We start from the raw sequence: 16,269 nt of genomic DNA on the forward strand, positions 1-16,269 counted from the left end.
TTATTTCATCACAATGATGAAAAAAATTGTATCTTGAGGTGCCTAGGATATGGTGATTAATTCTGCCAGAGCCACACAAGTCAAACAGGAGAGGGTGATTGCATTAAATCAACAGAGAAGAAAGATCTCCAGGCATATGAGCTCTGCTTACTGATACTCCCCTCGGTTTTGCTACAAAAAATAAGCAGAGTGACTGTCATCATTTTCTCAACAAAGCCAGTAGAGATACTGTACAAAAGTTTAGCCGCATACATGAAGAATTCATCCTGATGCCAGAAGGAAATAAGTGAACTCTTTTCTAAATCTGGGATTAAACCCAAAGTCGCTGAAATCAAAAAAGGCATTAGGATTCCATGTAGTAATGGAGTTGCCTTACTGAAAACTTCATAAATGCAATTGTGTAACAACTGGCTAGAATGTGAATGTGAAGAGTCTGGCTCTGCTTTTTGTGGCACAGTTTGGTAGTTATTTGTTTTAGAAGAAACTGGTATCTTATCTTTGGGTGAATCAAAAAATGCTACTTCGTTCCATTCATGGCCCCAAGCAACAGATTTAGCCTGCCATATCACTACCTATATGTTTTCTGGTACGTCTGAGACCAACATTAAGTAAAATGCATCTCCATAAGCATATATGATGATAATTAGTAACGGAAGTACTTTAAGTTCTTGTCAGCACTTGAAAGTAACCAGTAGTGGAGATAATGAAACCTACCATCAAGCCAATTTGAAGGCCTAACACTGTTTCTGGCCACATCACAGAGAATCCGTACCTGGAGTTGTAGATTCAAAACTACTTGCCATGGCAAAGAATTTGCACTTACGTTTTATGGAGAAGTGTGATTTTTCTTTCATGTTGACGATCGTTGTCTCTAAACCAGACTCATTCTGTGTACTTGATGCTGTAGCAGACAAAAAATGAAATTGTAGCAACAGGTAGAAACTCAACTTTCAGTCCAGTGTGAACACGTTGCCTATGCTTTGTGAATTGCCTTGGCTACCAGTTCACCTCCTAATGGAATTCCAATCCTGCACCTAGAAAACAAGTGTTCACGTCTCCTGTACATTTAGGATCTAAAGACAAATAGAAACTCAAATTTACCTGTGTGTGTCTTAGGTGCAGGCAGGTTAGTAAGAATATAAAGGCTTTTATCCAGATAACCATTTGAATTTATAGTATATTACTAGACTATGTCTAGTAACGAGTAACAAACTCTTTTATGTGTTCTACCAATAATCTGGGAATTACATGAGGCTTCCAGGTGAACCTTGAAAACTAGTAATTTAATCAGAACTAAGTGTGAGAGCATAATCTTTTCCAATTATTTTTGTCAGCATAACCTGTGAATATCTTAGTACACGGTGGATGCTACTGAAAACAAGGTGTCCTCTGACACAGTATTTATTCTCAAAGTACGGATTGTGCTTATGTTATTTTAGAGATTTCTTCGTACAGTTTTTCTAACGAGGTACAGCAAATGCAGGGGCAGCCACAGAAATTCTGAACGCAATAGATGTCGGAACAACTTTGGCAGCCATTATCTGCTTTGAATTAATTTCTTAATAACCTGAAACATTGTGTTGAATGGTGGACATGTTTGCTCCAGCTGACCATCAGCATGCTTTTGCTGTCTGGGTTGCTTAGCTGTCTGGAAAGAAAAGTGCAAAGTGAGTTTATGTCGTCCTAGTACCGTTCCTTCTGTGATTTCTCAGAGTTGCACATATGGAAAATATGTAACATTTTCCTGCCCCCCGCTGTTTCCATCAAGCGCACACGCTAGTTACTTTGCCTTTCCCCCATCTTCCCTGGTGAGTGAAGAAATGTGCCTGTATTACGTTTATACAGAAATTACTTCTTACACAGAGACTGGCAATGCCAGCTCTGTTTGACCTGCTTTAAGTGACTGACAAGTTTTAGAGCTAAGACTGATGTGGTAACACTGTCCTTTCCTTGGAAAGCTTCAACCATCAGCAACATTTATTACCTTAATGCAATATATTTAAAAATAAAAGGTGTATCTTTAAAGTTGTGAGTTAAATAAATATGGCTTGCTCTAACCTTAATTTAAATATATTACTACAGGAAAGTAGGGAAAGGCAGATCTACCACTAAGTGATTTCATGGGTTTTTTTTTATATTTTATTAATAATGGTTTATTAAAAATTCCATGGAATGATAGTTATGTATAAAGATTTATGATACGTCACAGAATTCTTGCCCAAGTTCTCCAGAGAGGCAAAAATACAACCCATGGAAATTTCCTTGGCTTTTTTGAATATGTAGATTTTAATTGACTACATAATTTCTAATGGTTTAGACAGTTGCACCCTTGTGGGTCCAGTTGGATCAATTTAAGAAATCATTTGAAGCTGTTTCTGATTGTCTTGCAGCAGAACATAATAATCACTGTCATAGCTGAGATGCCATTAAGGAATTAGATGACTATTTCTGTTCTGTTTCAGTGCAAAGTTAGCTGAGGCTTGCCGGAAAGACATCTAAACTTAGACTTGTCAAGATTTAGGGTATTTACATCAATGAACAGAGAAATTCAGCTAGAAGATGATATGAACTGTTGGTTGTGATGGTTTCTAAATGCTTCTCGTACATTAGGAAGAAAAAATTATCAAACTCCTAAAATTTCAGTGAAAGTCCTTCTACTTGTTCTTAAGTTTTTTTCTCTTGTTTCAGGTGGCAATTTATTACATTTTTACAACTAGATAGCTTTTGGGGTTGCCAATGAGACAACTCTGCAGATGCAAGTGCAGGCAGATAACACTAAGTGATGTTTCTTGTACAAAAATATAAACGATGCTATGATACACCAAATATTACCAGCATGCTCAGTGAATGCCCTAAAAAAATCAGAACTATCTCTACAAGACTCAGGGGGCCCTAAGACAAGAGGAACTGAAAAAAGTTTCTTCACTTATATCTTACTGTGTAAAGCGTCTGTCATCATATTACATAAAGCTAATTTATAATTCTCTTGTGCTTTAGGACTTCTGAATTCTGCAAAGATGTTCAAGGTGCCAAAAATTGTTTCTGTTGCTGCATAACTGTCTGGGAAACTGCATTTTCTATGAGATTCAATGTGGTCACAGGGATCGGCCTTCAGGCTCGGTTAATAAAGCAAATTTTTACAAATTACATATACGCCATGTAAAAACACATGTCCTTGATTTAGGTATAATAGTTGTTAAGATTTAGGTTTAGTTTACAGGATTTAACTATGAATTAACCTACCTGTTGAAACTTTTCTATTTTTACCTACAACAGCAATTTACACTAATTTTCTGAATGATTTTTTGGTAATACTTTGAATCAGGAACACAAAGAAATGTCTCCTTTATTTCATTGTGTTTGTAGTTGCTCAGTTTTGAATTTTCCAGCTACTGAAAATTGTAGTGTTTTCTCACTACGGCTTAAAAGGGTACAGAATATCCTAGTATTCTATCTAGCCAGATTTTCCAGTAAGAGTACATGAAAAGTTATTCTGTTAAGTACTTCTACAAATTGAATAGTATTAGATGAAGTTCATACATTATTAGTTGGTATTAAAATCTGTATTTACAGAACATAATTGGCAATTTACTTAGATTATGACACGGAAAGAAATACTGCTCTTCCAGTTTCTAATAAATATTTTTGCTAGTGTCTTGTCTGAGTTAAAAGGAGGCAATTTTACTTCATACAAGGCACAGACAGTACCATCAAGTCTTTTTTTGTTGATTTCTCCAAGCAGTGTACCATTAATAGAAATGCTAGCCAGACAGCCTTATGGAAGGGAGTTCATAATAATTTCATGAAGAGGTTCTGAAATTCGCCGTAAAGCCTTTAAGCATTTTTTTGTAAAAGTCATTGCTATCTCTGGGCATACTCTCTCTCTAGGTTAAAGTGAAGTTTCTAAGAACCTTGGCATTCTTATCAAGATTTATATAGTACTTCATGGCAAATCAAGACTTTTAAGATTTTATTAGGCATGGAGGGTTTTTTCTCAGCTAAAATTTGTACACTAAAATATTTCTGGTAATGTAAGATGTATGAAATATACCAAATTTGACATACAAGCTTTGCTGTGATGATACCCTTTGTATGGGACCATAGTGTACTGGCCTTGCCTGAGAACTGTAGAATTCAGTTATTGCTTGCATTCTTTAATCTCTCTTCTTTACAGCATTTGTCTGAAAATGCATTGATCTTGATTTTTCCTTTCATCAGTTTTACTAACATCAGCAGCATAAAATTAATGTAACATCTACCAGTTTGCTCTATACTTAAAGTATACAGATAATTGCACCCTAAATCAGTTCCAAAGATACATGAATTATGATGAGTACTGGATTATTATTTTTTTTTTCCTCTTTGGAGGCTCCTTCCTCTTCTTCTGCTCTGTCATCATTTTATATAAGCAGAAGTTCTCTACAAACTTGAATGTCCTTCAGTAGTAGAGGAGAAAGATCAGATCTGATGATAGGACTGTTTTGCAGAAAGCTTCCTTATGTCCTGTAAAAGACTTCACTATTTTTACTGTCTAATGAAAGAGATTACCTCTCCCTGTAGGACTTCTTCATCTCTTATAAATTTTGATCATGATAACGCTTAACAATACTACTGCTGCCAAGAATAGGCTTGAGAATATTTATCAAACTTCACAGAACTAAGCCTTTACCAATACTTAATCACCTCTGTTTACAACAAAATTGTCATGGTTTGGGCCGGGTTGGCCAATGACAAGATGACAGATGCTCTCCCCCACCTCTCACTCCAAGGAGAAGAAAAAGAGAGAGTTATGAGTTTAGAAAAAAACTAAACTACCTTAATGAAATATTAATAATAAAAAAAAAAAAGGATATCATGAAATAGATACAATATAAATATATATATGCAAAACTGTATCAAGTTCCTAGGGAGATGTCACTGGCAGGAACTGGGAAAGTTCCAGACTGGACTCAGTGACAAATGGGAACTGGAACACACTAACCAGGATCAAAAGGCAGATGAGCTGATGGGGTCCTCCCCAGATGCCAGCTATTGAAGAAAGAGAGCCACTGAAGAAGAACCCACAGGAGAGGAATCAACCTGACCCCTTTGATCCCTCAGCTTTTCTACTGAGCATGGCAGATGGGATGGAATACAAGATTGGTCAGTTTGGGTCACCTGGCCTGTCCCCTCCTCCCCACAGGTGTGACCCCTCCACAAGGTAAACACCCAGGTCAGCCGACCCTGGTTGACACAGCAAAAAGTAACAGCAAGAGCCCCTCACTGAACAGAAAGTTGGCTCTGCTCTACCCCAGACCAGGACAAACAAAAAAAAATATATTTATAAAATGTATTTCCATCTCCGTGGAAAGGTGAAACTGAAGTAGAGGTTTTGCTGTTTTCTTAAAATTAGCAGGAGAGGCCCTTGATGAAGTCCATTCTCAGTCCACATCACCCATTGACCGTGGTCTACACTGTCATTTCAAGGAAGGGTGGTCTTTAAAGGTATCTATAAAAGAGTAGCTGGTAGTGGTTAAAAAGAAGTAAGTAAGTGGCACAAAGGGGATTAAAATCTCAATAGATTAGTTTAGCTGCCTATGTGCAAGGCTCTGTGCAGTGTATGTCAACCTCTGTGGTATGAAATCAAGAATAAGGCAGTGAATGTGGTGAAATCTTCTTTCTTATGTGTGCAGTCCTTGTTGAGATCAAGAAGTACAGGGCTGTATAAACACTGAATACTTTATTTTCAAAATATCAAGTGAAGTTTTTTCATTTTTATAGAAAGATTTTGAAGTTTATACAAGCATTCTAAAAGGACAGTCTAAAGAACATTTTTGGGAAGTTACAGCACAGCGGTACAGTTCCCATTTCTTATTTTTACTATTAAACTTGGAAGCTTTTTTTATGAAAGAAGGCTATTTTGCATACAATAAAAACAAATTGATTGTGAATACTCTTTATACTATACCTTAATGAGATGACACGAGACTGCTTTAATAAAAAAGAGTCTGTCAAGCCTGAGGCTGCTGTAACTCCATGAAAAATCTTGACGCCTGAAGCATGTAAATAAAATGTCTAAAAGGCCAGGAAGAAGTAAAGCTGCCCCTGCTCAAAGCGCAGTATTTCCATGCAAGAAATAGCGCAACTGTGCCGTTGTATGCCCTTGTGTGATTTGTACTGGGAGAGAGAGTTATAGTAGTACTTCAGGCTTTCCTTCTCCTGAATGTCTCTTCTCCTTTGCACACCTCTGAAATTGCGGTATGTGTGGTGGTGGTCTGTCTCTGAACTTCTTCCCATGCGCAGCATCAATTACCGATCATTTCAACTAAAGATTCAGCCAGAACACACATTCAGCATCTGAGTGTCACCAAACCCTCTCTGTACACTGCAGTACACTTTATGTAAATTAAAGTGAGGTAGTGGGACATCAAGTGTCTTGTGCGAATTCACAAGGATTTGCTTATGCGCATAGAAATAGAATCTAAAATTTGCCAACTCCTGATCCTGTCTGTAGCTACTATGCGGTCACTATTTCCTAGATCTATACATTTTTGCATTTGCAAGTAGATAACATTATGATAGTTACCTTTACGCTTGTCTTTGGAAAAGCCATCATGAATTAACTCTGTGAAGAAGTAACATGTGTGCAAGCAATAACTTTTTACACCAGCACCCTATTATAGCAGAGTAATCCAGCTATATCATAACTGTAAAGCAAGAACTTTACCAGTTTTCCAGTGGAAAGGCACAACTGAAACAGTTCAGGAAGGAAGCCATTTGTTTGTATAATACAAACCATAATGCTCACTAAGAAATGTACATTTGTTTGCTGGTAGTTAACAGTTCCTTGGTTTTGCTTATGACAGTGGACAAGTTGCCACAATGGATTTAAGAAACAGTGTTTGAAGTCCTGTATCAAATGGTTTTTTTCATCTCAAGTCTGAATTCCAAAATATTTCAAAGTTCTTAAAACATAAGAGATACTATTTAATTGTTTTCCAGACTTTAGTGTGATTAGCTGTGGAAAATCAGATCCATGAGGGTTTTAGAATAAAATTATTTTTCATAGTTGTTTATTTATGTTAAATCCATTATGGTATCTAGTTCCTCCAAGTCAGAAAGGAACCAAAGGCCACATGGAATAGTACTACATGTAAATGTCAGATAGTGGAACTAAACAATTTGCTAAATCTCTCCTTTCTTGGCTTAATTGCTTGCTGGATTTACATGCAGTCAGGGTAATAGGAATTATAAAGGCATTTAATTTTAGATAAGACTGCTAATAAATATTTGAAAATAGATATTTATTGCTGAAAGACAGGGCATAATAGCTTAAGCACAGTGGTGATTAATTTATCTGTGTAGCTCTCTGATTGGAGCTTGCTTGCACCTGCCCAGCTCACAGCACAAGCGGACACTGTGGGACTCGTCTGCCCTTACCTCTGTAGTTTGTGAGTTCCAGTGTGAAAAAAAGCTTATCTATTTCCCCGTGCTGTAAGTGGCAAAACCATTTGGTAAACCTAATTTTAAATTACATTGATTTTCTAAAGAGTACCTCCCTGCTAATCAGAACTTAATGACTGCCCTAGGATAATTGCTGTTAACTTGTATAACTAGTGACACTTTGCATATTGGCTCCAGACAAAAAGTGCTTTTCAAATTCAGTTTGTGCTTTTGATTGAAGGTCTTACCCTGTTTTGCTGGATGTATGATTAATATTATTTCTTATAGATGCAGTTCCTGGTGTTCAAGTTAAAAAAAAATTAAATTACGTGTTTTGAATGTGATTGGAATGTTAAAATGGCAGTAAAAACTGTGTATGAGGAGAACTGAAAGGCAAGTAAAAATCATACCTCTTATTAGTATTAGGAAATAAATACATTGGAAGAAATATGTTTTTGATAATTAAATCAAATGATCAATAAAAAAGAATAGAAGAGAATCCTGAACCAAGAGTACATATCCATCAGCATGTGAAGTTCATCATTTATTGCTGTGAGGTTTTACAAGGGTTTATAGATCTCTCAACAAAATGTGAGTCCTTTCACTATTTTATCATTCAAATTATTCCAAGTGCAGAAGGCCTCAGATTACATCAGTTTCTTAAGACTCTGTATGTACTTCTGTGGTAATAGGGTTTTTTTTGTTATGGGAGAGACTTGGTTATTATATTGTATTATTGCCTTCCACAGGAATTTTTAAGTCCTCAAAACCAATGACTGCGAGTATTATTATATATGCAGCTACTATTTTATGCCTGAATTTAACCTTTGAACCACTAATTTTTGAGGAGCTCCGTATGTTTATTTGGGAAAGTTTTCTGGTTTTGCATTGTATATTTTAGTATTCTTGTTCTTTCCAAAGTCTGTTTTGGTTTACAGTAGTGATCTTGGTTATGTTTTGAAGGATAGTAAAGGTGTTCACTTTACTGGTTAGAGACAAATGTATGCCAGTCAAATGCAAAGTTGACATGTAAACAGTCTGTTGTTCATTTTTTATCTTACCAGGGGAGTGTGTTAATGATTTAGGTTTTCTATAGCTCTACAGTGAGTGAAACTCAGTCCCTCAAATTGTGATCTCTTAACCAGTATATGGCAACTCCAATTAGCTTCACTCGGGGCTGAAAAGCATCTCAGACTGTAACAAGGTCTCCCAGGACCACTTATACTACAAATACTGTAGTCATATTTTCTCATTAGTTCCTTTCGGTTGTCACAAATATGATTTTCCAATGTTTTTAGAATTAGACTAAAAACATAAAAGCTGTGTATGTATATGGAAAAAACAACTATTTTCCATAACTCAAGGATCTTTCATATCTTTTCTTATAGGTAGAAGCTTGCACAGTTTAATTCATTAACCTCAAGCTTTTTATTTAAGTCAAAGAATGTAGGGATCATTTGGCTAAGAGTAGAAAATTACAGGGTTTTGAATGACTTCTTTTCTAATTTGTCTTTTTATTATTATTATTTTTAAGCTCTTATATTGTGCATTACATTATGGAAATTCAGAAGCCTTGACTTTGTGAATTCATTGCACAGATTTGTATGTGGGAGCTGTCAAGACGGTGGGCCTAAATTTGAAGTTATCAGTAGACGTATCTGTGTCTTGGTCAGTCATGCAGTTTTGTTGCTTGTGAAGAAGAGACTTGTTTGCAGAGAAGCTTTATACCAGTAAATCTTTGTACACCTAAGCAATTTTTGTGGTCACGTATACACACTAGCTGTGAAGAGTAGTATATGCAAGTACATGTTAATAGACAAATTTCCATAGTTTCTGTAACCCAGATTGAGAGTTTTTTCCTGGCTAATACTAAAATAATTTGAATACTGAAATTGCTGGAATTTTAGCATTATAGTTATATCCTTTTCTTCTTGAGATTTGTTTAGCTTTTCAAGTAAGAAGACATTTTTAGAAATTATGACAGTAAGAGAGAATCTTAGTTCTGTTGGTCCCTGAACATGGAACATGATCAAGTTTGGGGTGTTGGAATGTTGATGGAAACATCACAGTGCTGAGCAAGCTCTAGTTGTCTTACAAACATCTGTGGTCTTGTAACTGTATTTTGTATTAACAGTATATAGGTATGTTTTTAGTTATATTCTTGGTTTCTGATATATTGTTGGATTGGCTTGTTTATGTGAAATCAATTTCTGCTCTTTGCCTTTTTCTTGCTCCTGATTGCACTGTAAATTCCATAGTGTGTGATATTAATTTCTTACTTTCAGAATCAAATGCAATAAAACTGAATTGCACATCAGTCTATTAGAGAATAGTATTCATGAAATATTGACTAATCTAGGGAAAGCTTGGCGTAAGAATTTTTAGATAATATTTTCAGGTTTAAAGACTAAGCAGTTTTTTCCTAAAGTAAGTGTTTTATGTTCTCTGTTTTGATATTTTCCTATCATACGTGGTTCTAAATAATACTTTACAAAGTAAGAAATGAAGAGATTTTAGCTTTGGCCAGCTCTGATCCAGACTTGTGTATTATCAAAGCTCCAATTATAGTCTTGTTTCTTTATTCCTTGGCTAATGAACCCTTGTCTCATTTTTGGTAGTAAGTTATTTTGAGTGTGAAAATTACTTTTCTTCCTGGAAGAGTGTTTATATTTTAACACATTTGGAGGAAAAACATTAGAGAAATATCTGTGTCCCAGTAACTTTCACTCCTTCATCTAGACATTGCATGTCTTTTTGTTATTAAAATTAGTAGGATGAGCTGATAATAGCCTGTTGGGTAAGGTTGGGTTGAGAAACAGATCTCTCTGCCCTGGCACACAGCTGTTGTTACCATGTTAACCATGTACCATCGCGTTAGCTCCCTGTGCCATTTTTTTCGGGCTCAATTATCTGTTTTGCTCACTTCTGTCTGCTTGAAGTAATAATTTTGCTTCTATTTACAGCATAATCAGTATTGTGCTGATGTGTTTGAAGTTAGGCTTCTTTGTTGTCTAATACAGTAACATTGTAAATATAAAGACTTCCAAAGATAGATATGGCAATAATCTGATATAATTTTGATGGATTATTACAACAGAATTAGCATGACTTGGTCCTTGCTTTCTAGAAAAGGTTAATTTCATTTTGTTCTTTTAACCTTTTTCTTTGCTGTCATATTTAACAAAGATTAAAAGGTAAAAGCAATAAGTCCACAACTACTCTTATTTTTCCTTATGTTGTAAAGAAATCAGTTGTTACGGACAAGTATGTATTGTGTGACCCCACTACAGAGCAGAGGCTAATGAGGCCTTTCAGAGGCTGAAGTTTTTCTTCTGTCACTGCAAGTTGATTTACATGAGCATGATCTATAGAAAGGGTAATAGAAATTAAAACTGAAATTAGATTGACTTATGCAAGTTATAGAAGGCAGACAAAAAAATTGATAAATTCAATATTTCAGCTATATTTAGTTTTTTTCTTCTCCAAACTGGATGTGTCATTACCTCATTCTTTTAGATGTTAGGTGATTTTAATATTTTCAAAAAAAAAAAAAAAAGAGGCAAAGCTACTTTTTTTGCCTTTTTTTTTTCCTTTTTAATGGAAATAGCTAAAGACTGTGAACAGTATTTCATTTAGGCTCCAAGATGTCACTAAGAACAGGATTGGAGTCATTCAATCCACTTGAAAAAACTTTAACCCTTAGAGCAGGCACTATCTGGAAGGATTAAAGGATATAATTATAAAGACCACAGAGGCAAATACTTTTGTCCTTTGCTCCTGGCATCAAGTGACTGACTGCGTCTAAAATTTATTCTGAAACACTGCATTTCTAGCACTTTTTATTTGTTATGACAAGCTTGTAAATATGTAATGGCACTCTTTATGGGTGGGGGTGGGGCAGAAACTACAACTTTCTTTTCTTCACAGTTGAACTGATTTTGTTTGAAGCCAGAGAATGGCCAACATACTGAGATTTAAGTATACAAGGATGCTGAAGTATGTACATGCAGATATGTCTGTGTGGAGATAATACAAATTTGACCCTGATTGGTTGAAAATTTGTGTAATTTGTGTAAGGAAAATAAGGTAGTCTTTTATATCACCTTGACTGTGTTGTGGTATTGTTAGACACTGATCGCTATAATGTATTTTTGATCAATTAATTTCTCTCAGTAAGTAAAAATTATCAGAAATAATTTGAAAACTTTTTATAGGTTGAAAACTATTTTTATAGGTTGAGAGTTTTTATCCAAGGTAAGAAGCGTTTCATAATCTCAGTACACTGCTAAATGATATATGCGATAAGAATTAATAAAAGCTTTTTTTAACTGCAGTGTCCATTCACTTTTAAATTATATGATATTTGTTGAAATGTATAATGAACATACTAATAATAAAATACAGGATAATGATTTTCTATTTAGTCATATTACTCATACTAGCAATAAATTCTCATTATTAGGAAGTTAGGAAGTATTTTTTTGGAATAAATAACAAAAAGTCTTTCTCATAGCCTAGTTGATCCCAATAAGCCAGTTAACAAAGATGACTATCTTGTTCAAAACCATGTCTTGCAGGAACAGAAGTTTTTCATGTATGTAGAATGTGTTTAATGCTTTAAAACTCATCTGATTTTTAGGAAAAAAACCTGATGAAAATGTGTAATTCTGAGGTTAGTTTACATTTAAAAGCATAGTCCTGGTGTAGCTTCTAGAAGAAAAATAACTGCCATGCTTGCTAATCTTCTTAGCAGAGAAATTGCAGGTTTAAAAAACTATTGAATCTGGAGGTTCACCCTGTTTTTCTTCCATGTCAGGATTACCATGTTAAATATTTCTCTCCTTTCTTTGTGTATTCATGAAGTAAGGCAATCTTTTCCCAATGAAAAGCATTGCAAAAATTTTCCAAATATTAGGCTCTTACAGTTTTCAAGGGTTGAAAATTTATGATAGTGGTAAAGGAGATATGATTAAGGTACTCTGTCAGAGGCATGCTGTTTTATTAGTAGTAGTGAATTTTCATTCTAGATGTTAGCAGAAGGAAGCAGAGAGGGAACAAATAGATATGAAGGGCTAACAATCAGATATTGTGTTATTGTAAGCTGTAAGGATTAGGTGGTTGCTTTTAAAATATAAAGTGGGCAGCACGAACAGTTAAATCAGATTGGGAGATAATCTATTGGTGGTGGTACGTGGAGGAAAAAGGTCCCTGAGGGTTTAGGTGTATTTTCCAAAAGTTATGACAAATTTAGCAATACCTAGTTTTTTCAAAATTGTCAAGTAATTTAATTTTGTATACTGTAGGAGGGTTGATTTAAGAGGCAGAGTAGGTGATTGGGTAATTGATCTGAAAATTAAAGAGGAATATATTGGATCAGAATAAATTTTTATGATTTATCCTATAAAATACACTTTTTAAAATGTCTCTTTGTAGAGAATGGCACAGTAGTCATGTTAGATGATCTAATGAACAGCGGTGCATTTACATTAAGGGGACTGAAAATATAATTTATGAACTACATTTTTGAGTGATACACTGTAAACAATGCAGTTGTAAGCATAACATTAATATAGACTTGATCGCAAGTATATAATAAGCTCCTATTTTACAAGACAATTTTAGTTTTCGTATTAATTTTCTTGCTTACAAGAAATCAAACGAGATTAACAGAAAAAAACTTTTGTGTTTCGTTGCAAATTCATTATAGTTGTGACAAGGCAAAAAATTAGCTGTCTTCTCATGTATACAAGCTTCTCTAGCAACATATTGCAACACCAATGACGTGTAGCGTTTCGTGACCTGATGAATACTGACTCCTGCAATAATCACAGAAGAAATACAAACATGGTTTTGAAATTACATTTTCTTATCTTTTGTCCTTATTATGGTGTACTTACAGTTCTTCCCTAGAAGAAAACTCTCAAGGCTTAAATCTTGTAATAGAAACTTTCTGAAGTTACACAGTAATGAAGAAATGGAAATTCACATTTGTATTATTTTCCTGTATATATTTCAAGCAACTGACATACTCAAAGACTTATGGGAATATTGATATAAAAGCATTCAATATAAAATAATATTTTTCTCCAGTGTATACATGTAGCCATATGCATTTTCAGTGAATTGAACGGAACAATTCAGAAAATGAAGAAATTGAGATACAGTACATTACACTTGTGGATTGTGCTCTTGCTGTTTAAAAACGATCTATTGTCTTTTAACTGTGATTTTACCGTATGTGTCTTCCAGATGTGTGGAGGTGATTGCCAAAGAAGGCCGGAACCTGAAAGAGCTGTATTTGGTATCCTGCAAGATCACTGACTATGGTATGTAATATACCTATATCTTTGGTTTTGTGAAGATTGAGCTCTATTAGCTTTGCACAGGGACTCTTATAAAAATGTTAGAAATGTATAGGTAAAAATTTTCGGAACCTTTATCCATAAAAATAAGAAATGTACAATAAGTGTTTGACATGCTTAAAAATAGCTGTGATTAGAAGTGTGAAAGTCGGTGTACCTATGTGCTGCAAAGTGTTCCTTACAGAATTGACAGTTACAGGGCAGACTGGGTAGAGTGCCCTTTGAATTGTCCTGGAGACCAGGAAAGAATTTGAGAGAAAATCCAAAAATACATGTGCGTTTCTAGATACTGTAAAAGCATAACTAAGGAACTGTGAGTGTGGATTAATTGCCTATTGTAGGCTATAAAATTTGAATGAACTTGATGATCCCTTAAAAATGCTGTTATGATTAAGTAGAGAGGAGCACCTTAGGAATTAGGCTTGCTGTCTGATAGGCCAAATAGGGAGACAGAATTTGTATTTGGAATATGAAAACTTCTTAGCGCTTGAGTGTGTTTGCAGAGGCTGCTTTGGTTTATCTTGGTGGTTTTTTTTTCAAATAGGATACTAACCTCAAACGAGACACTTATTTCTGCAACAAGGCCTAATTCTCAAATGTCTGTTTCCCACTTACGTGCCCAAATTTTGGTAGGATTTACAAACTGTACCTTTGAGATGTGCATTTCAGGCTTTCTGATTATTTTGTTTCTCATTCAGTCTTTTTTTACTTTAACTTTTTACTCCATAGCTTTTATAAAAAATTACTGTGTCAAAGCAATAAATTACCTTTCCAGTGGTCACAAACTCATTCTTTTATGCTCCCCTTCAGATTTTGCTCTTCACTGGGGTTTGCATGGGTGCATTCATGGGTATGTTGGTCTGCAGAGTGCAGCTGGTCTCATGTCGGCAGCATTTGAATGTGAGCTGTAGCTCACATGAGAGGGGGAGCTTTGGGGCATGGCAAAGGAGAGGGAGCATGTGCCTATAGCACCATTTTTTCTGGTCTGCAGTTGTTTGTACTTCTGTTTGCAGAACGGATCTTGCCAAAGTTGAAAACATAGATGTTCTTGGCTTGATACCACTTGGCCAAGATGAATTTGTGCATTTGCGAAATGGAAACTGTCTGCTGGAAATTCAGGAGGGGAATTGTCTGTAGAACACAAAGTGACAATGAAGGTGCTTCTTATCACTGCTGTAGGGTCAGGGGTGCAGGACCTCAGTGGGAAGTGAGGCTGTCCATTTGTGTATTGTAGATCTACTAGCTGTACATTCATCCCTTCTGATTTCGACAACCCATGTATAAAGAATTATTATGGGAATAATGGAGTCCACATCTTGCGGAACAAAAATTTCTCAAACTAATTTCACCCTTTATTGGCTGCAGTTATTGAGAGGAAAGCAGGATTTCTCCTAAAAGTGGGGAAACACACACTGAGAAACTGAAGTAAAGCAAGTGAGGATAGGGAAGGTCTTGCTTATGAAAGAATGGAGAGAGGGGAAAGGAAGTGTCCATGGCTAGACAAAAAGTGGGAAGTGTGCTTCACAAAATGAATGAGTGGAGAGTTCATGGAGAGTTTGGATGATTAACATGGCAACCATAGTCATCCAACCTGAGCTTCTGTTGACTTCTGTGGACTAAGGCTCACGTGTCACTGCTGTGTTGGATTCTGCAATCATTCAACGTTATTGCTGTCAGTTACCGGGACTTTGAGAACATTTTCAGGGGGTAATGTTGATACTAGGTTTTAGTATTCACTTAAAAATAAGGATCTTGCTAATAAGGATCAGTAAGACATCCAGCAAAACAGCTGTGATACTGACTGATTTTGTATACATTATTAAGACTAATCGATTACCATTATAATCTTCAGCATATCTCAGCGTGTCAGCCTGACAAATATGTTCATCTGCTTGTGATATCTGAGCTGAGAATGCAAAATAAACTGTAGAAAAGTAGAACTCATGAGCATAATTTATGCTTTGTTAGGAAGTCAAAACTTTGACTTAGATTAAAAATGTGATAGCAAGTGAATATTAATGAGTTCAACAGGATTGTGGCAGGGTGGAGCCAGGCTTCACCCTTTTCCTTTCTTCCTTTTTCATTTATTTCCTGATATTTTAGTAACAGACTTTCCCACATTTGATTGTGGTGCTGTTAAGTTTAAAAAGTGAGCTCCTTACTGTGGTGAAAGTTCAATTTGTTCTTGAACTTCCTTTATCAAAGAAGCTGCCTCTCTTCTACAAAGGGAGGAGAGCAGCCTTTCTCTTCCTCAGATGCTTTTCAACCCCTCTTGTCCTCCGCACCTTTGTATTTGTGGCAAGTAGAGGAAATCAGCTGAGAGGCATGTGCGTGACTTCTTGTGGGTTCATTCAGGTGGTCTTCCGTGGTCTTACAAAGATTTACAACTTTACACGCATAGTTGTTCAGGCTCCACCAAGAAGCAGGTAAGTAGCAGCTGAAGCTCTGTGAGGCCGTGACTGGGTGGGAGCATACAGCCATACGC

The 16,269-nt window shown here is 35.7% G+C and overlaps 1 protein-coding gene across 1 annotated transcript in view; it reads left to right on the plus strand.

Moving 5' to 3' along the window:
* The window catches only part of FBXL17 (F-box and leucine rich repeat protein 17), a 288,146-nt gene that overhangs the window by 179,717 nt on the left and 92,160 nt on the right, over window positions 1-16,269 (plus strand). Inside the window, exon 7 of the mRNA XM_063320440.1 lies at window positions 13,672-13,748. Coding sequence (XP_063176510.1) covers window positions 13,672-13,748 — 77 coding nt within the window. The remainder of the gene's footprint in view (window positions 1-13,671; window positions 13,749-16,269) is intronic.

The sequence above is a fragment of the Chroicocephalus ridibundus genome, chromosome Z (genome assembly GCF_963924245.1).
Source record: "Chroicocephalus ridibundus chromosome Z, bChrRid1.1, whole genome shotgun sequence".
In the NCBI taxonomy this organism is placed as follows: domain Eukaryota; kingdom Metazoa; phylum Chordata; class Aves; order Charadriiformes; family Laridae; genus Chroicocephalus; species Chroicocephalus ridibundus.